This window comes from Cylas formicarius, unplaced genomic scaffold (assembly GCF_029955315.1).
Source record: "Cylas formicarius isolate icCylForm1 unplaced genomic scaffold, icCylForm1.1 PGA_scaffold_10__41_contigs__length_53128322, whole genome shotgun sequence".
Classification (NCBI taxonomy): Eukaryota; Metazoa; Arthropoda; class Insecta; order Coleoptera; family Brentidae; genus Cylas; species Cylas formicarius.
The window spans coordinates 45,119,347-45,139,701 of record NW_026844214.1 but is presented as its reverse complement, the minus strand read 5'-3'; the positions used below and the strand labels follow the sequence as shown (position 1 = coordinate 45,139,701).

Genomic DNA, 20,355 nt, shown 5'->3' with positions numbered 1-20,355 from the left:
TAATTTCAGTGCTTGACAACATGTAGATTAATAAGAAACTTCTGAAATTCATGGTGTTTCCGCAAATATTCGAGGAAAACCGATTATATTTTTTGATACGATGTACTTAAACGAAAATTTTTCCTTTTTGCAAAACTTCTGGATTTCTGAAATGAAAAAAATGAAAGCATAATACACTTCGTACAATGAACGTTTTGTTTATCATAGACTAATTAAATAAGCCATGAACCTTCATAAAACGTCAACAATAATTTTGTAACGCTTGGTGTCAGAGTCATTTTGAAAATGTTTTATTTATGCAATTTTCCGTGTGAAAAGCCGGTAAAGGTAAGTTTTGAGACTAATTTTATGCCAAGTAAATGACTCTAAAAGGCAATTATCCTTAAAAAATTCTACATTGTTTTGAGTCATATTAAAAAAATAGCTCAAAAAAATATGTTTGTAATTTATTAAGCAATATGTTACAATTTTAGCATAATTTAGGGATACTGATGATGCTATGTATTAAAGTAGCAGATTATGATTTTACGTGTAAGACACCATCTTACTCCCTCCCACCTGCTCCATTTTATAAAGATAATTTTTAAAGAACTTACCGGGTGGGCAAAAAAAAAGGACAAAAATGGTTTTCGTTATAAGTTTCGACCTAATAATATGTAAATTTGTTTTCTTTTTTTTTATAGAGCGATAGTGTAACATAAGTTTGATTCATGTAAGACATTGTTATTATTTTTGGCATTTCAATGGTGAAAGGTATTGTCATAACTTTTGTTTACTATGGATTGTCATTCTTTTTTACACTAAGACTTACTATAAATCAAAACCTTAAATGAACGTTCTTATTGCGAACTTTAACTTTTTTAGAGCTATGACTAATGCAAAAATTGTAACCAAAACAGAGCAAAGAGCTTAACTGAATGATACTTTAGATGTATAAAAACCCCGTTATTGTTTAATATCGTTTCTTTCAAGAAAACAAACTTAAATATTGTTTGTTACTTTTGAGACACCTTGCATTTTGCATTTACTTAAATATTTCAAAATATCTCTGCATTTTGTGTAGTGTTATTAAGCTGTTTTCATGATTTAACTAAAAACTGTTTGTAAATATAGATTTTTTTTGTGAACACCTTGTGCAATAATTATAATGTATTTAAGTTTGATGTTGGTAATATTTTTTTCTTTTTAAATCGAATTAATCAGTCCCTGGCCCACTGTGCGTCGGTTTTTGCTGAGTCGAACTTGCTAACGTTTCGCCAATCATCCTATTGGCTCCTTCAAAGCTGAACCTGTTTCAATCAAGCTCTGAAGAAGCCAACATGATGATTGGCGAAACGTTAGCAAGTTCGACTAAGCAAAAACTGCGCAGGATGAATCCAGAAATTTTGTAAAAAGTACTACAGTAGCCTGCGGAAGTTTCTTTGGAAAATTTTTCCATTTACCATTTCGATGTTTTTTTTGCAAGCGCCAAAAGTAGGTACATCAGTTTTTTAGCCAAAACAAAAAAGGGGGAGGGTTTGCAACTCCCCAAAACTAATCAACTCGAATTGCAACAAATGCTTTTGGTATTTGATGAAGTCTTTAAAACAGAACAGAAATGGATTTCTGGCGGCGAGCAGCAGGAATGTCAAGAATGGAAGAAAAACGAATGAAAGTATAAGAGAAACGACGAGAATCACACATACGATTACAGACGATAAAGAATGTTCTGATTTTTTGATACCCCTTTTAACGCACTTATACAACGACTGTTTAGCCTGCAGTACTTTCCCAGATCAATTTAAGTATGTACTTTTCAAAAAAAAGCAGTACATATGGTAAACAACTACCGTCCTATTTCAATATTGCCTATTTTTGGCAAGATTTTTAAAATTATACTGAAAGAGTTGCTGCTAGACTACCTGCTAAAAATTTCATTTTTTGCTAATGAACAGTGGGGTTTTTTACCCGGAAAGTCAACTATAAAAGCGATGCGTGCGATTGTTTATGACACATTGGAGAAATGGGAGGATGGACAGCACATATATCTCTCTTTTTCCGTCATATCTTTTTTCGAATCGTATTTTGCTGATCGCCGTCAAAGAGTGAGCGTAGCTGGTAGTCCCTTTTTTACCCCGCAAGGATCGGTTTTGGGTTCGCCCCTTTCATTCTTATAAATGATTTTGCACATTTCAATAAGCCCATCAAGTGTACACTATTTGCAGACGGCACCACAATTATCTATGGAAGTTCGTCTCTGGACGAACTGAACAATAGAAGTAATGTTGCTGAGGAGCGGGCGCGCTCTTAGTTTGAGGCAAATAACTTGCTTACGAACCGAAATAAAACGCAAAATCTTCTAGTTTCCTCAAATATTAATTTAAATTAATATTACGAAAGACACGAGCGTCACTCTGGTCGGTATCACTATTGACAGACTTTATTTCACTCTAAAATGCAATATGGGGTCACCATATGGGGTGGGGATCTAGTTATGAAGTGAGAGTGTTTCGTCTTAAAAAAAAAAAGCTCTCTGAGTCCTTCTTGGTTTGGACCATAGAGAATCCTGTAGAACAAGTTTTCCCAGCATTCACATTATGACTTTAGCATGCTTTCATATACAATACCCTAATCGAGATTCACTCTAATAAATCTAATATTTCTAATCAGTGTGACACTCATTCCTACGCAACGCGTAATGCATACCAGTTAACGATTCCTCAATACAGTCTTAATAAATTGATCAGAAATTCTTTAAACCTCAATTTTTACAATAAATTGCCATGTAATATAAACCGCGTTGGTAACAAATCTTTTACGAGAGCTGTCAAGCATCTACTAACAATAAACTGTTTTCAAAATAGCAATGAGTACCTAAATTTCAAATTTTAAACCCGTGTAACCTGTCTACGTTTACAAATTTGTTTCATGTGTTTTGTACTTTTATTCTGTTTATTTTGTTTTGACTTGCTACACATACATTTTGTGTGCTGTGATTAATAGTATATTATGCAACAAGTGCGGTAAACGGCATTTGACTCACGAGTTTTTAATAAACGAGTGAGTTCAAAAGTTTTTCTACTACCGTCTGTAAAATACCTAATTACCCACCGATCTAGCGTGCGGGAAACGTCGCTTTACCACGTGAGTTTCATTTCGGACGAATCCGAGCCACATCGGACATTTCCGGGATTTTACTGCACGGGTTTTGCGAAAATGTACCCAAAAACTAACGGTGGTAGAAACACATTCGGTAAACTTTTTGACTCACTCGTTTATTAAACACTCGCTCCGCTAGTGTCAAATAAACTCGTGAGTCAAATGCCGTTTACCGCACTTGTTGCATAATATACAATTACTGAACGTGTTGTATACTATACTTTTTCTATGACAGTTAGTTTTTGGGTACATTTTCGCAAAACAACACGAACACATTCACTGACATGACCGTCAGAATTGACAAACGTCAAAATTCAAAGCGTGGGAAATATCTCCGAAAACATCCGATTGCACCCAAACCCGTGCGGTAAAATCTCGGGAATGTCCGAAGTGGCTCGGATCCGTGGGAAATGAAACTGACGTGGTAAAGTGACGTTTCCCGCACATTAGATCGGTGGGTAATTAGGTATTTTACACATGGGAGTAGAAAATAGTATATTAGGCAACAAGTGCGGGAAACGGCATTTGACTCACGAGTTTATTTGACAAGAGCCGAGCGAATTTTTAATAAAGGAGTGAATTAAAAAGTTTACCGAACGTGTTGCATAATATACTTTTTCTACGACCAGTTTTTGTTTATATTTTCGCAAAACACAAATACATTCACTGACATGACCGTCAGAATTGACAAACGTCAAAATTCAAAGCGTGGGAAAAAGTCCGTGCGATAAAATCCCGGAAATGTCCGAAGTGGCTCGGAAACATGGGAAACGAAACTGACCTGGTAAAGTGACGCTTCCCGCATGCTAGATCGGCGGGTAATTAGGTATTTTACAGAGGGGAGTAGAAAAATAAACAAACCTAAACCTATCAAAAGCAAACAGTTAATATGGTTTGGACACGTGCAACGGATGTCTGGAAATGGAATCCCGAAACAGTATACCAATTTTACATTACACAAATATACATACAAAGATATGAATGAAGCACAAAACAAAAAACAAAAAAAATAAACAATGGGAAATGTAAAAGATATTTTTTTAATGAAATTGACAAGCGCAAATCTGAGAATATTTATTAAGCAGTCTGATGTATACCAACTATAAGCAGCTTTTGGTCAGGGTCTTTTTAATTTTGGGTATTTCATATTGACAATTAAATCGTGAGGTTTGTGACATACGTGATCTCCTCGTTTAAGGTGGTAAATAAATGGAATGTCGGAATTCTGTACCTTTTGTAAGTTATATTTTGTCAAAACATTCAAGCAGGAAATTAATATTAGCCGTTTGGAAAACATTATAAAACCATTTATAAATAAATCCAAGTTTTGAACAGTCCAATAGTAATGCAGACTTATTTGGATTTAATTTTCACTAGATTAAATTACCCTTAAACAAGTGTTCTTTTTGTGCCTTCTGGACACGGTAACGATCCGTAGCATCCAAAAAAGATTCGTATACACTGCAGTAATTCAATTGTGAAATAAATTAATTTCAAACTAGCTCTCAGTGTTTTGGTAATATCTTCTCTGAACCGCAGCTGTGAGAATCACTAGCGTCTTTTACCCGATTCAGAGAATTACAAAACCATATTATTCAGTTTAATTGTTGCGTTGTTCTTAGTATTTTGAAAGTTTATCCTTTTCTATAATACACGGTAAACCATCAGAACGATTTTAATTACGTCGCAAAGGGGTACTTTATCGAATTTTGGAAAATACATGTGCGGTTTTTTAAATAAACATGTAAAATAAAGTTTGTGCACGTTTTTAATATGCCCACTATTTTTACCGATGTTTTACCCGATTAAAAAGAATTGTTTCTAAATTTTACAATTGTTAATATCGTTCCAACTTATATGCAGTTTGCGATAGCTTAAAATATTGAAAACCTAAGTATATGTTTTAAATACATTAGAGATTACGATAACCTGAATAGTTCATGTACCTTGTAATCTGGATCGCACGATTCAATAATCAGAGGTATGTATATACATGATTTTGTTCTAACGTGATATTATTTCAAACCGGTACGTAAATTACGTATTGAATTACATATTATTTGATATCGGAATGTTCATGTCATCTTATTGAAGTCTATAGTGTGAATTTAGTTGCCAAACTGAACAAACAAAAGCATGTTACTTTATAAAACAAAAATAATGATGCAAATTAAAAAATGATGTTAGTAGTATGGCGTGGAAACGTCTACTCTTTCCGATATACGAGAAAAACTCTAGTTGAGAGCAAAGAGGCAACAGCGTCGGGCAGAAAATCAAGCAATGGATGCATAAACGGCGACGACACTCATAAAGTTCAGCTTACTGTTTATTGATAATGCACACACAAGTCATTGCTCTCAGCAGGAATTAACTTGTGAACATGAAAAAATTTTCAATTTGTTACTAATACCAAATTGTAAATCTTTGATCCAACCTATGAATCAAAATGCAATCGATTATGAAAGCTGAATTATCATTTAGTCTTTTAGCTCTTATTTCTTCCCTAATGGAAAACAGGGATTACGACCTTTATGATGACTTATTAAATAAATGATGACTTACAAAATAAAATGCAACAAAAAAAGTCGTGACTACCAAGACATTTCAAATATGCTGACATAAATTGATGGTGAGATTCATAAAAATGTTGAAATGAATCAGTGCGTGGAAAACGCTGAAAATGTGTGGACATGAAGCTGTAGACGATGAAGCGAACGACGAAGAAATGGAAATTCAGCCAAAAAATATTTTTTCTACTCCCGTCTGCAAAATACCTAATTACGTACTGATATAGCGTGCGGGAAGCGTCACTTTACCACGTCAGTTTCGTTTCCCAGGAATGCGAGCCACTTCGGACATTTTCGGGATTTTGCCGCACGGGTTTGGGAGCAATCGGATGTTTTCGGAGATATTTCCCACGCTTTGAATTTTGACGTTTGTCAATTCTGACGGTCATGTCAGCGAATGTGATAGTGTTGTTTTTGCAAAAATGTACCCAAAAACTAATGGTCGTAGAAAAAGTATAGTATGCAACACGTTCGGTAAACTTTTTAAGTAACTCGTTTATTATACACTCGCTCCGCTCGTGTCAAATAAATTCTTGAGTCAAATGTAGTTTACCGCACTTGTTGCATAATATACATTAGGATTCCGATGGGCTGCCTTAAAAGACATACAACAGAAAACTATAGTTAAGCACTCTTTAGTTATTTCACTCAGAACACGAAGTAAAATATCGGAATATTTTAAACAACGTAATACTGCAACATTTTATGTACTTATTCTTATTTATTCCAAAGAGATTTTGAGAATAAAGTTTAGTGTTTTTTATAATGTATTTCTATAAAAATAGAAAATTCGATAATCCGTATTTTTTACTAGTCCGGATTAAGTCTAAGTGATCCGGATTATCGAGTCTCTGCTATCTTTTGAAATTTGAAAGAAAAGTAGCGAAAATTGTAAAAAATAAAAATAATTCATCTGCAGAAACAATTTTGAACAAAAATAGGTTTTTGAGGGACTTTGAATAGAAAAAAAAAACTGATGATCGCGGGATGATATTTAACAACATGTTATCGATAAGTCCAGAAATGTTTTAATACATTGAAAGCGCCTGTCGGCAACGATACAAAAATTGTTTTAGAAAAGCTGGTTTTCCGAAAAATGCTACCTAGCAATGATTCAATGGGATAGACAAGACTATTTTCCTTTATCTATGGTATCTGAAATCGAAGGATGTGCCAAAGAAATAAACATAACATTGTTGAAAAAGGAAACGACAGTACTTCTTATAGTGAGACTTTAATGTCCTACAAATGAGGACCACACTGCATTTCAACAGCCCAAAAATTTAGAAAACTTTTACGGCTAAGAAGAAAATAATGCAAAATATATGCCAACAGCACATTTTAGAATTTACAAACAAGTAATAGTAGCTAACATGATGCTAAGTTAAACTCTTATGTGCTAACAAACTTTTTTTAATGTCTTTTTTTTTTCAGTAATATTTAGTTATCCGTTTGGGGTTGTACTATTTAGTTATAAGTAATAAAACCATGTACGTTTATTAATAAATATGTGTTAAAATTTTGTAGGTTTCTCTGTTCGACGAACATCCCTAATAAGCGGACAACACCGACACTATAAGAGATTTCACTGTATTTTTGTTACTCTACGTTTTTATTCCGTAGAAAAAACAAAGAACTTCACGGAATTGTAAATTTGTCAAGCCTTTCTATATTATACAACAGAAACCATTAAATTATTCCCATTATTACGTTGCCTTTTCTTTTTTTTTTTTAAAAATATGTCTATTTAATATATCATTAAAAATTTACCCCGCAGAAACGTCTACAGCAAACGTTCTTCATTATCGAACAATTTCAACAATATTTTCCAAATTTGACCAGCGTGTGTATTCGCTTCCTGTATATCTGGCTACACGAAGCGTGGAGCTTTCTAAAACATCCATCAAACAAATATCGGGGTTAACGGTGGCCGAAACGCGCGTAAAATTTACAAATGCCGGGTAAAAATAATAGCATAAAATTTATTGGCAATTACACTTGCGGCCGAATAATGTTCGACCACAATCCTATAACGGTTCGAATAATTGATAATTTAAATGTATTTCCATTGCAAATCGTTCAAAAACAATGGACGTCGTATAAAAAAAAAACCGGCGACAAATTATCGAGGTTTTATTTAAAACCGCAAATAAAATGGGCACGCTTTTCGATGAATAAAAATTGGAGGGACACCATGTTCAAAAATTAAATTTTATCTTTCTATTAACGGAAAACTTTCACAATCATTTTTATGTTAATTAATTGATGATATTGGTTATTTAAAGCTTTATCGCATTTTATTTTTAATTTAAACTCGAACAATTTGTCAAAATTTGTTGGTTAATTTTCTATTGTTCGCAACAATAGTTTGCAATTTTCCCTACTATATTTTGTTCCTTCAGTTAAAATACAACCTTTCTGATTCAACCTTTTCAAAATTTTTCACAAAACTATGAATTGTCAACAGATCGATTTCTCGACCATTCACAAAAACCGCTAATACCTATGTTAATTAATTGGGTTTTTTTATTCGTTATTTTAATCAATTTTTTTCGGTTGATTTTAATTTTTCAATCTTCTTATTAATTTTGTTCCATAAAATTGAATTCTCCGTATTTGTTAATGTATATTTAAATTTGAATTATTTATTTTTCTCTTGATAAATCTCCGCAAAATAAATAAGAACTAAAAGTTCAGATTCTCACGAAATTATATATTATGACATGACAATTGTTTCGACAACATTTGATAAAGACACGGTGTTGTCGAAACAATTGTCATGTCATAATATATAATTTCGTGAAAATCTGAACTTTTAGTTCTTATTTATTTTGATAAATGGATTTTCATCAAGCAAAAGCCACCTCAGTTCAATAAATCTCCGCTCTTAATTTGTATTTATTATTATGTTTTTTCTTAACATAATTTCTTAATTCTTAGCAAGTCATTAATTAGTTTGCGGGAACTATTACAAAAGCAATCTACTAAAAACGGGTTTGTTTGGAGGGCAGAACTTTCTATGTGTCCACCAGGTTTGGTTAACCATCTACCAAACACCCACAATTAGATTATTTTCAGGTTTTCGGAATACTTTACTATTAGTGTTTTTTTCTATATTTAAAACGATTTTTTTTATTTATTTATTTTTTGCCCTTTTCTCATTTAATTTTCCATGTGACAAAGAAAATTCGTCTACGTGTCAGTTATTTTGTATTTCTACCGATAGTTCTTTGCCCCGATACTTTAATTGGGTAGTTAGTTTCCTTTATTTTTCGTTATTGTCGAATCGAACCAGTGTAACAAACCACAATGCCCACATCTCCTGTCCCGACGGAAATGGATCGTAAATCCGTCTAAACTGGAGCCCATTATAATAAACCGTGGGCGTTTAATCACATTATATTGCCACTGGCACGGCTTCAACTTGATACGGAGCAGCGACCGCCATCGTGTCGTACGACACGCGGCGTTTAATTTTAATCGAACAGAAAAGAACGAAACAACCTAAAACGACCCACAAATTCTAAAGCAATAAAAAAATCCCAAAAACTAACTTTTCGACATTAATTTTAATGAATGAACAATGTATGCAAAAGTGCTTATGCAATGATACAAAAATTCGTTCGGGTTATCTGGAGGGTTCACAATCCATATTACTCCAACTTCCATATTATTTTATTTTTTATTAGTGGTAGGTTCAAAATGTGCTGGGCAGAAGAAGAAAAACGTGATATTCATGAAATAAAATATAACCTGCTAATTTCAAGAACAAAGGACAAATAAATAAATGTCCCTAAAGGTTGCATAAATAAATATGTAAATATGTATGCAGGGTGCGCTCAATTTATCTTGATAACACTTTAATTGGCTGTAACTTTTTTTCTTCCAAGTGACGAATAATCTTTTTTTTTAATGGAACACCCTGTATATTATATATGTGTTTAATAGAATATCTTATTCCGATTACAATAGTGTTACTTTATTGTTATTATTACTTTATACTTTATATTTATATTAATTTATATTTTAGTCCACTAGTTTTTGAAAAATCGGCAAAAATAGGCAATTTTTATATAACTTCAAAGAGTGCCGTGACTCACTGCAACAACAATAATTATTTAAAAATTAAGGTAGAACAAAAACACTAAAAATGACGAGGCAAACTAAAGTAAAAAATTCTTTAACTATTTTAGCTGTATGTGACCACCATTTTCCCGAACACATTTCTCATACACTCTGATTACATGATGTTATGCATTTAGTAACGCTTCCTGATTGCCTTTTAACTAATTGATTGCCTCTGAAATTATTCGTCGAAGTTCCAAGACATTATTACAAGGAGTTCCGTGCCCAAAAGTAAAAAATCCATTAAAATTAAATCAGGGCCGTTGGCGGGACAATCCATACTTCTCTATCCAGCCTCCGGGATATTTCATGTTAAGAAAATTAACTTGGACAACATTGTGAGGAGGGGCACCATATAATCAACGGTGATATTTTTAGGGGAAAATCTTCCATATATTGTTCTATTTGCTGCTCTAAGTGTTGCAAATAATGATCTCCAGTTAACTTTTAATCTATAAATATCGGACTCCACACCATTCATTAATTGACTGGTACCCCTGCGTTTTTATTTCATGTATTTGTCTAGGATTATTTAAGGACCAATATAGCGTATTTTGTCTATTACAACCCCTTTTTGTAGTGAACGAACTTACATCAGTTCATAAAAGGTTTTTCAAAAAATTATTATTCTCATTATGTGTATTTAAAAAATCCAAACAAAACTGCATCGTCCTTTGACATTGTTCTGCACTTAGTTTTTTTTTTGAGTTTTACGAAATTTATATGCATTATATTCTTTTAAAACTGAGCGGATTGATCCTAGAGAAATACCTGTCTCTTGATATACTCTAGTAAAAGAGGAATCTGGATGTGCCTCATAGAATCACAATATGTTTACCTTATTTTCCTCATTTAAAATATTATGATTCCGGCAAATTTCTTTGCCAGATATCTGTTTTGAAGGAGCTGGGCGCTCTGGATGAAATATAATATACTGACGACGAGCTTTATTTATTATTATTTATTTATATTTATTTACTTATTATTATTATTCAGAAAGTATACTTGAAGCATATCATTCCTTTCACGAATACTAAATTCACGAAAAACCATTGTAACAATAATGACTTGGACAATAATTCAACCGTCAACGTTGTTTACTAATATGTCAAACATAAACATATTTTTATTTGTCAGTCAGGGCACTCTTGGAAATTATATAAAAATTTCCTACTTTTTGCGATTTGTCAAAAACGAGTAGGCTAAAATATAAATATAAATAAAATATGATATAATATAAATAAAATATAATACAATAATTGTAATCGGAATAAGATATTCTATTAAACACATATATAATATACAATTAAAAAGAAGTGTAGCTTTAGATATTAGAAAATTGATAGTGTTTTGTTTTATACGGAAAAAAATCTTGGTTACTAATCCTATATCTTGTTTTTTTGTTTACCTTGATATCTCTAAAAACAAAAAAGTTACTGCCAATTAAAACGTTACCATCTACGGTAAAACCTACAAACTAAAATACATTGCCGATATGTATAGAGTGATTCATATAATTTATTTATTTTTTTAAATACAAAGCCCCTCACATTATCGCATATTCGAGTTCCCCAGTCAAATTTCATGTGAGTTTATGTGCCGCACGTGATACCTTACGCGAGCAAATGACATCTAAAGAATTTCCCGCTCCGCAGTATACGAGGGGCGATAGAAAAGTCGGCGGCGCGCCGAAAACATACCTCGGAGGTTTTTGTGCCCGGCTTGGTTCGTTTAATTTTCATCTTAAGGCCCTTGTCGGCGGTGGCCGAGTGCTCGATGTGCATTTTCGCGGTCGCGTTCGCCGCCTTCGACGAGGCCTGGGGCCCGCCCCCCGCATTCGTCGACATCAGCTGTTGCTGCTGGTTGTTGCTTTCGTTGGTTTTCTCTATGTCCGCATCCAAGTCGATTATCAGATCGCCTATGCCTGCGAACGAAAATGATGATAGTGAAAGATAAAAACCAACCTTTAATTTTTTTCGTGTTCGATATACGTGTTGAAGTTTATCAAAAGTAATGCCATACACGTTATCAACGATCGATAGGCAGTGACAACATAACAAGTGGTTGAGTGGCCAATTAACAACTGACGAGGTAATAGTAATAACATGTTTTCCAACGAATTACATTTGCGACGTATATACTCGAAACGTACGATAAGGATCCGGACGCTGTTTTTCTATTCACAAACATTTTAAGTGTTTTTTTTTTTTTTTGGAAGTACTGGTCTAACATGAAATTCTGTGACTGTGATGACTGTCGGATAACTTTGCGCTGCCCAACTTCTGAATTGTATTATTTACTAATAACTCAAATAAGTCAATCCTATTACTTAGAAGTTTTCTTATCTGAGAAATTAACAAACACTTTTTTTATTGATCTTTATGGATGATTGTTAATGATAATTTACTTTTCCTGTTACTCACTTTAAAATCGTTGAACACAACGAACTTTTGTTCACCTCCTACAAGTGCAATTTTTCATGACCTTCATAAAATAATTTACACACTATCTAACCTGTCGACAATGCTATTCATCGGCAAAGATAAAATTTGTGAGTGGTTTGCTATATCTAATAATAATCAGGTTCTGGTAGTCTGTCGGCACACATATTCAGGGGACAACTATCGTCGAATGGGTCACGAAGCGAGTCGTTTTAAATTTATCAGGGTTATACGCAATTTCAAAATCCGAATTTTCTTTGAACTTTTTTCAAGTTTTTTTTTAAATAAGACAAATTAAACAGAAATTCTTATATGAAAATAGAGAAACATGTGAATTTCGGTGGTCATAAGAATTAACGAGTCAAAGTGGTCAAGAGTTCAATTTCAAAATTTTAATTTGAAAATTATTGCTAATAAAATGAAAAGTTTATACTATTAAAAGAACCACAGTTCACAAAAAAATAATTTCGTGGTGTATGTAACAAATATAAGCAATTAAAAATTGTAAAATTTAAATCCTATTTGAGACGCGCAGTCATTGGCTGTGACCGGTTGTGAAGTCAATTCGCTCGATAGACACGCCAGCAGGACGGTAGCCATTAGAGAACGACAAGGCTGAGAGCTGGAAGGTAATCCATAGAAAATTTAGGCACTAGTTTTAAACCAATATAATATTGTAATCAGCTTAAAGGATTCTAGTTTTAAAAATTCAAATGGCATGTCTAATAGAATGTAAATAATTCAATAAAAAAACAACAAAAAGGATTTTTTTAAAGTAATGCAAACCAAATGCTGATTTTAAAGTATATTAGCATTGATAACTTAAAGTGTTATTTATTTCATATAGATCAGGAAAACATTCCTATGGAGACCGCAATAGGATGGGTACACGTTCGAGGAGTCGATCCGAAAATAGCGTTACGACGTCACGATCATGCCCACGTTTTTAGTGTCGTCAGAACTTAAATTAATTATTGCAACTCAAATATTGGGTTTTGAGTTTTGACATTTGGTATGCGTTATTTCTCTTCATAAACAAATATCTCGTCCCTATTCTTCAAAGACAGGTCTGGAATAGGCATTTTGACAGAACATGCTTACGATGGGATACTAGCTGGGCTATGAAACACTTGTTTAATATTAATTTGACTTTTCCTTTCAGAAATCCATACATTAAATTATGTCCTTGGCTGTATCTATTATCAGTAAAACTAGTTGTCCTGACCAAAAAGTAGTTTTTCCTGAGTCAAACGACTTTATCCTACTCAAAAATTAGATAAGATGACAGATGTAGTAAGATTTGGTTAGTTTTTGGTAAATATGTAAATTCAACTGCACTTCAGTGAATGGCTGCCACTGCACTTTTTTCTGGCTTGCAAAAAACTTCTCTGGCAATTCAGTCGACGACGTCGCCGTCTTTTCCTATTACCTTCGTCGGATATTGCACAACGCGGACCACTGAACGAAGACCAAACGAAACAAATAACCAAACAATTTTTACGTCATCCTGAATAGTTGCCGAACTAGACATGAATTATTTGCAGACTGTCTGCAAACTGTTCGCGACCAGTTCTATCTATGGTGGATCAATTTTCTCCAACTCTCTTACTTCAAACGTTTCCTATAATAATAATGCAAGGATATTCTATAAAAAACTTAGATATTGTATGATCCTAGGTAAAGTATACAGAGACCAGTCATTCAAAATGCCTTTCGTTATCGGTACCATACAGGGTTTACCACAATGATCGTCCATTAGAAGTTTTAGGAGAAAAAAAAATATATATTGTTGTGAAATTTGGTATAAGACCATAATTAACCCTGACGAACAATTTCCAAATATATTCGCTTTCGCTTTGTTACCGGTTCCACCCGAAATCAGTGGCAACATTAAACTTTCAAATGGAACACATAGCTTTTTTATTGCATTTTCGAATTCGACATAAAACTTCCACTAATTGTTCCCACACATTGCTATGTTGTCAGCAACATAAATAGGTTTTTCAAAAACGAATTATTCAATTAAGTTCACAAGTGATACCTAATGAATGCACTTAAAAACTATGCATGTAATATTGTCAATATTTTATACAGGTGCGACGAAAAAGTGCAACCTTCTGAAAGCAATATAGTAATGATAAAGTCTTTTTTTTTAAATGCCTGAATGTTTTTCGCATTCCCATTGACTATAGGCAAACAAATTGTCTACAAAATGATTATACGTGTTCCTATACCTATCTCTTTCCGTCTTTAAGAAATAAAATATATTCTCCATTGCCATAACAATTTACGCCTTAGACGCGCTTATGAAGATTACACGAAGTTGACGATGGCTGACTTCTTTTCTAACCCGCCATGCAGAAACGTATGGTCAAGTGACAAAGGAAAACAACTGAATGTGCTTGGTGTTTAGTTCTTAGTTACAAAAGGGAGAAACAACACTGTACCATGTAACAATTAATGTCAAGTTTTAATATGATCCCCATTTTGCCCTAGGCATTCCTCAACGCGGGTGATGATAGACGACTTTGTAGTCACTTCTCTATTTCACTTGGATTTAATGAATCGGAAGTTCTGTTTCAGTTGAGCTCGGGAGAGGTCAACAGGATGATTGGCGAAACATTAGCAAGTTCGATTCATCAACAACCGAGACAGGAGGAATCCAGAAGTTTTCTAATCGTGTATTATGCAACGGCATTTGAGTTAATTTGGGACGAGCGGAGCGAGTCTTCAATAAACGAGAGAAACTCACCCAGTAAAGTGACGCTTTTCGCATGCTAGATCGGTTTATAATTGGGTATTTTACAGAAGGGAGTAGAAAAATAGCATTACAGTAGTCTGTGGAAGTTTCTTTGAAAAAATTAATTGATTCCCTTACAAATTGGTACTCATCAATCCAAATTAGTTTACGCAAGAAATCGGAGTCTTCTTGGGTATCATTTAGGAATATCTCGCAAAATTTTGTACGCCGAGTAAAATCTTCTTGATGGAGAGCGGACACGGTATTAAATTTATAGGGATGCATTCCATTTTATTTCAAAGTCCTGTCTGCGCAATTTCTAGAAATATATAAATGTTTTCCGCTGCAAGCTTAGAGGCTTCAGGATACACATGAAAGTAAGCTAACAAATTGATATCTCCCTTTATTGAAGTAACCGGCTTCGGCAAAACTGTAGCAGCTTTAATACCTCCATTTTCCACAAAATTTTTCTTCATCCTGTTCATCTTAAGAGGCATATATATCTTTCATTGAACAATCTGCAAGTTCTACTAACAACTTTGCTGCACTCCCCAGACATTACGAATAAATTTGGAATTTCCGCAGAAGAATATGGATTATTTTGCATAATTTCAAGACCACAAGCTTAACCTCATTCAAATTCCAGACACGTTTTCTTGTAAGCAACGTCAGTTGATTGACACCTGATAAAATGTTTCAGCATGATAAAGCGCGTCTACCACCTAAAGTGTTATGAAAATACAGAATATCTTTCATTTCTTATAAAACGTTATAAACTGAATAACTGAAAAACAAGTAGTTATGTATTTAAAAAAAAATACTTTTTATTATTACTATATTTAGTTCAAAATTGCACTTTTTGCCTTGTATAAAATATTCTCGGTATTACACGCGCAGCTTTTAAGTAAATTCATTAGTTGTCACCGGTGAAAGTGTCAAATGAATAATTGGTTTTTACGCCAAATATCACATTTTTTCGAAACTGAGTTCTAAAAAAAAATCTTTTTTTTTTGGCAAAAAAGATAACAAATAAGTGTAGGTATCATTCGAGGAAGTTGTGTCAATTTTTATGTCGAATTCGAGAATGCAATATGATGACACACACCAAGTTTCGCGACAATACCTATTTTGTTTCTCATAAAACTTCTAACGGACGTTCGCCGTGACGTCACGTAAACTTATAAAATTAATACTATTTTCTAATGCATATTATCAATTAAAGTCTTTGGCTATTTATGAGTGAATTTCGGAGAAAAAGGGGGACAAACCGACCTATGTCCCACTCGTTGTCATCGTATTCGAAATTGGTGGAGGTGGGAGGCTGCTGGTGGTCCGTTGGTGTGGTCGCTACTACTGCTGCAGATGGCTGCTGCTGCTGCTGCTGTTTCGTGGCCGTGCTGGCGTTCCCGCCCTTGGTGGAGGAGTCCGCCACCCTCGCTCGGTGGCCCGCGGCGTCCTGCGAGGTCGATCTCATTGGGGCCGCCATGACGCGTAGCCGCCGGTCCGGGCCCAGCCGCCGCCGAGTCGCTGCCCCGCGGCGCCCCCCAGCTCGCTACACTGCATCTTACGTCTGAAAACGGAAATAAACATATAAATTAACCCCATGGGTCTCGGAAAATATATGGGGGCATTTTTTTCACGTTGGTTGTCAAATTTTTCGCCTTTTCAAAAATATCTTCATAATTTTCTTATCGATTTGGTTGAAATTTGAAAGCGGTATACAGTTAAGAGGTGCAAAAATTTAAAATATAATAACGTGCTACTGAGAAAATTAAAAAATTCTCATCACTTCCGAAGATACGTCAAAAAAACACGAAATTTCCGATTTAATATTTCTGGTGTTGTTTACAGAGATATACCAAAATAAAGGTCATTTCCTCGATGTCAGTTTTCATATAGTCCGTGAAAAAGCTGTACCATGTATTAAGTAGTATTTTCTATTACGAATACAACGATGTACGACACAATATGCATTTTACGTAGGATGCAATGGCGTAGTCTTCTGAAACAAACAAAGTTTGTTTGTTTTTTAACGGAACACAATTTCTAAGCTTTAATTTTAATTTTATTTATATGAGTGGGCTATGGAAAATAAGTGTAATAAATTATGTAATTTACGTAAATAAATCTCTATTTTCCATGGCCTATAAGTTATGTTATGTGTTACATATTTTAGAAAAGCTTACAAAAAGTCTAATAAATTATTAAAAATACTAATGGTGAAACCATTAGAGATACGAAGATGGTTAAATTAAAAAAAGGGTTGCAAAATTTAAAGCCACATAACATGCTGTTGGTTCCGAAGATACGCCAAAAAACCATAATTTACCGATCTCGATTTTATTTTTCTCATTTATTAGTATGTTACAGAAATAGAACATGTATACAATCAGTCATGGCAATAAAATAAAACATGGAATAAAAATATTAAAACATAACATTGAGAATAGACAATATATATAAAACATAAAGCATAAGCCATAAAACATAAATCGCACGGGGAGTCGAAGAGGTGCAATCACCTGGCTAGATAGAGTTATTGATATCTTGAAAAAAGGTAAACTCCTTGAAGCTGTAAAAGGATAGCTTTATTAAAAAATCTTTAGCTAAGTTTTTGAACATGTTTATTGGGAGTCTTTTTGTCTAGGGCTTAGGTTTAAAAAAAAACTGGATACAGTGGTTACTTGCTGGGTTACAGATCTGAGGTTGTCCCTATTCCGTGTTTTGTAGGGGTGATCTAACATCCTCTCTGTATTTGAGGTTTGTTGTTTACTCTAATTACTCTACGTTGTACGCCAAAGACTCTTGCTGTCAATAATATGTTACAATCTACAGTGCCTTTTAGGCTACGTATTAGAAAAATGTTTTTTGAGACCTTTTAAGCCAGTTGGTCTGTGTAGTGACACCCATTTACTTTACGGTATAAATAAATTCCCAAGAATTTTACACTGTGTCCGTGCGACTTTGAGGGAAGATTAAAGAAACTCATGAGGGTTAAGCTACTTTTTGTAAACCAGTCCGTACCTCTTTTTAATTCAGAGTTAGCTTCAGCAAGTTCTTCAATAAGATTTTTTTTATTTATTAAGAAAGTAGTGTCGTCCGCAAACAATACCAGCCAACCATTCAAAAGGGCTCCAGGAAGGTCGTTGATATACACGAGAAAGAGGGTAGGTCCCATTACTGAGCCCTGCACAGCCCCAATTCTCACTGCTAAGGTACTCGAAGTTGTATTGTTATAAACAACGTATTGTTCCCTCTCACCTAGAAATGAACCAACTAGGCTTAGGCTCAAGATGCCAAAAAGTAATATTTGAGTCGAGTGGTCCACACAGTCGAACCCTTTAGTAATATGACAGAATGTTGCACTCGCAAAAGTGTTATTTAAAGATATATAAAAAAATAAACGTCACTTTCTCGTTGCTACTTATTGAGCTCTACAAGATAGCGATGAGAAGTTTTAATTACGACTTTTTTCATATGATCTGTGAAAAACTACTCCATGTATTAAACAGCATTTTTAATGTTTTGGTGTAGGAGGCGCTGACATGATAAATAAAAAAAATAAGATGACATGATAACTAAGTAGGTAAATCACGTCACATGTTAATTAAGAAATTATTTTCCGAACACAGATAACACCTTGCAATTGTCGAATTTGAAACATTTCTTAACATCACAGTCGTAATGTTTTGAAATAATTCAAGAACTAGTTTTCTCAGTTGACGCTTATTCTCAAAAACTTGCTAGTAAAAATGATTTTTGCAATTTGCCGATATATAGAAAAACGAGTGGACTGGGGTCCGGCGAACGAGGTTGCTACTAAATGTGTTCCAAAAATCCCAACCCACATATCACTCCCAAAACGACATTCAAGTCTAGATATTTGGTAAACTCGAGGACTATCTCTCGCCCAATAATGAGCATTTCGCCGGTATGGAAATTTGTCCTCTCGATTCGTTCGTATTCCAACAACTTACTTATAAAGATGTTACTATAACAACAACAAATTATTTTTGCGGTTATTCTAAGAGGGATTTATAGCCTTGGTGATGGAAAACTGTGGCGGAAGATGTCCATTGGATGAATTCATGTGGGTGTGCTACTAGGAGCAAGACCGTCCAACGAATTCGGTAGAAGGATGGCATCATCGACTTAACAACGGTAATGGAAAAGTGCAAACAAATATTTATAAACTGATTGAAATCCTTCAAGAAGAAATACGGTACTGCGATGTTATTGAAAAACAAACTGAGCTGAATATGAACACTCTACATATCTAAGGGGTTACGCCAGAAACGAAAAGTTACGCGACTCCCGAGAAATCCATTATTTGTTACCACACTTTCGTCCGTCCAATCCTAGTATACCATTTGTAAAATATTCTTGGCATATTTTCATCACCAGGTCAGAGCTTTAAACAGATGAAATTTTTGTAGTTGATATCGCGATTCCAATTGTACCTTCTATTTTTTTTTTAACAGGTGTAAAACAGGTAAATTAATTTAATGACTAACTCTCACTATTATTCCCAAAAAACTACACATGCAACTGTAGCTTTATTTATTGCGAATACAATGCCAGAATAATGATCGCGACGAATCAAAGTTCCGATAATTTTATTTGAAAATAGGGAGCAACAGTGACGGCTATATATTTTATAATGTAAGGCAGGATGCATCATATCAGCTGCGCGGTAACCTCTGTCAGAAATGACAAAAGTGAGTGTTTAGTTCTCTGTGCAATAGAAAAAGATAAGTATATTCTCCCACTTTGAGTTGGTTAGAGCATGCCGGAGAGATCACGTTTTTAATATATTTGTTTTATGTGAATAAACATCCTTTTCTGCTGTTAATATTCACTAGTGTATTACGTTGGAAATTTACATAGAAAAATGAAGAAGTGTTTTTTGTGTAGTGAAGAATAGAAAATTATTGACTTTGACGAACAATTTTTTAGACACTGTTATCTACAAATATTGTTCCGTAAGAAAACAGGGTTCAAGTATGTTGAGGTTATTTTAACCAAAGACTCATGGCGTAATTTAGGATATTATAAATTATGTTATCAAAAAGCGACGGTATTAAGAAAAAAATACCATGATCAATTCGTTGAATTGGTGGCAAATTATTAACTAAGTTAAAAAAATATCTGTGTACGTTAAACAGTAGCCGAGATAAATAAATTTATAGGTTAAACATTTTGCAATTTTCTTTTAAATTTTAATGACAGTAAGTTTTGGAGTGCATTTTAATAGTAATTCCATACTGTAATCTGATCCTTCGGACATTTTCCGGGATTTTGCCGCACGGGTTTGGGAGCAATCGGGTGTTTTGCGAAAATGTAC

At 34.0% G+C, this 20,355-nt stretch overlaps 1 protein-coding gene across 2 annotated transcripts in view; it reads right to left on the bottom strand.

Moving 5' to 3' along the window:
- Positions 1-20,355, bottom strand: part of LOC132700588 (zinc finger protein 608) — a 152,674-nt gene that overhangs the window by 63,793 nt on the left and 68,526 nt on the right. For both annotated transcript variants that reach the window (XM_060668007.1, XM_060668015.1), the window contains exons 3-4: positions 16,284-16,581; positions 11,531-11,754 (exon numbers count right to left, since the gene is read on the bottom strand). In XM_060668007.1, coding sequence (XP_060523990.1) covers positions 11,531-11,754; positions 16,284-16,497 — 438 coding nt within the window. In that variant the 5' untranslated portion in view covers positions 16,498-16,581. The remainder of the gene's footprint in view (positions 1-11,530; positions 11,755-16,283; positions 16,582-20,355) is intronic.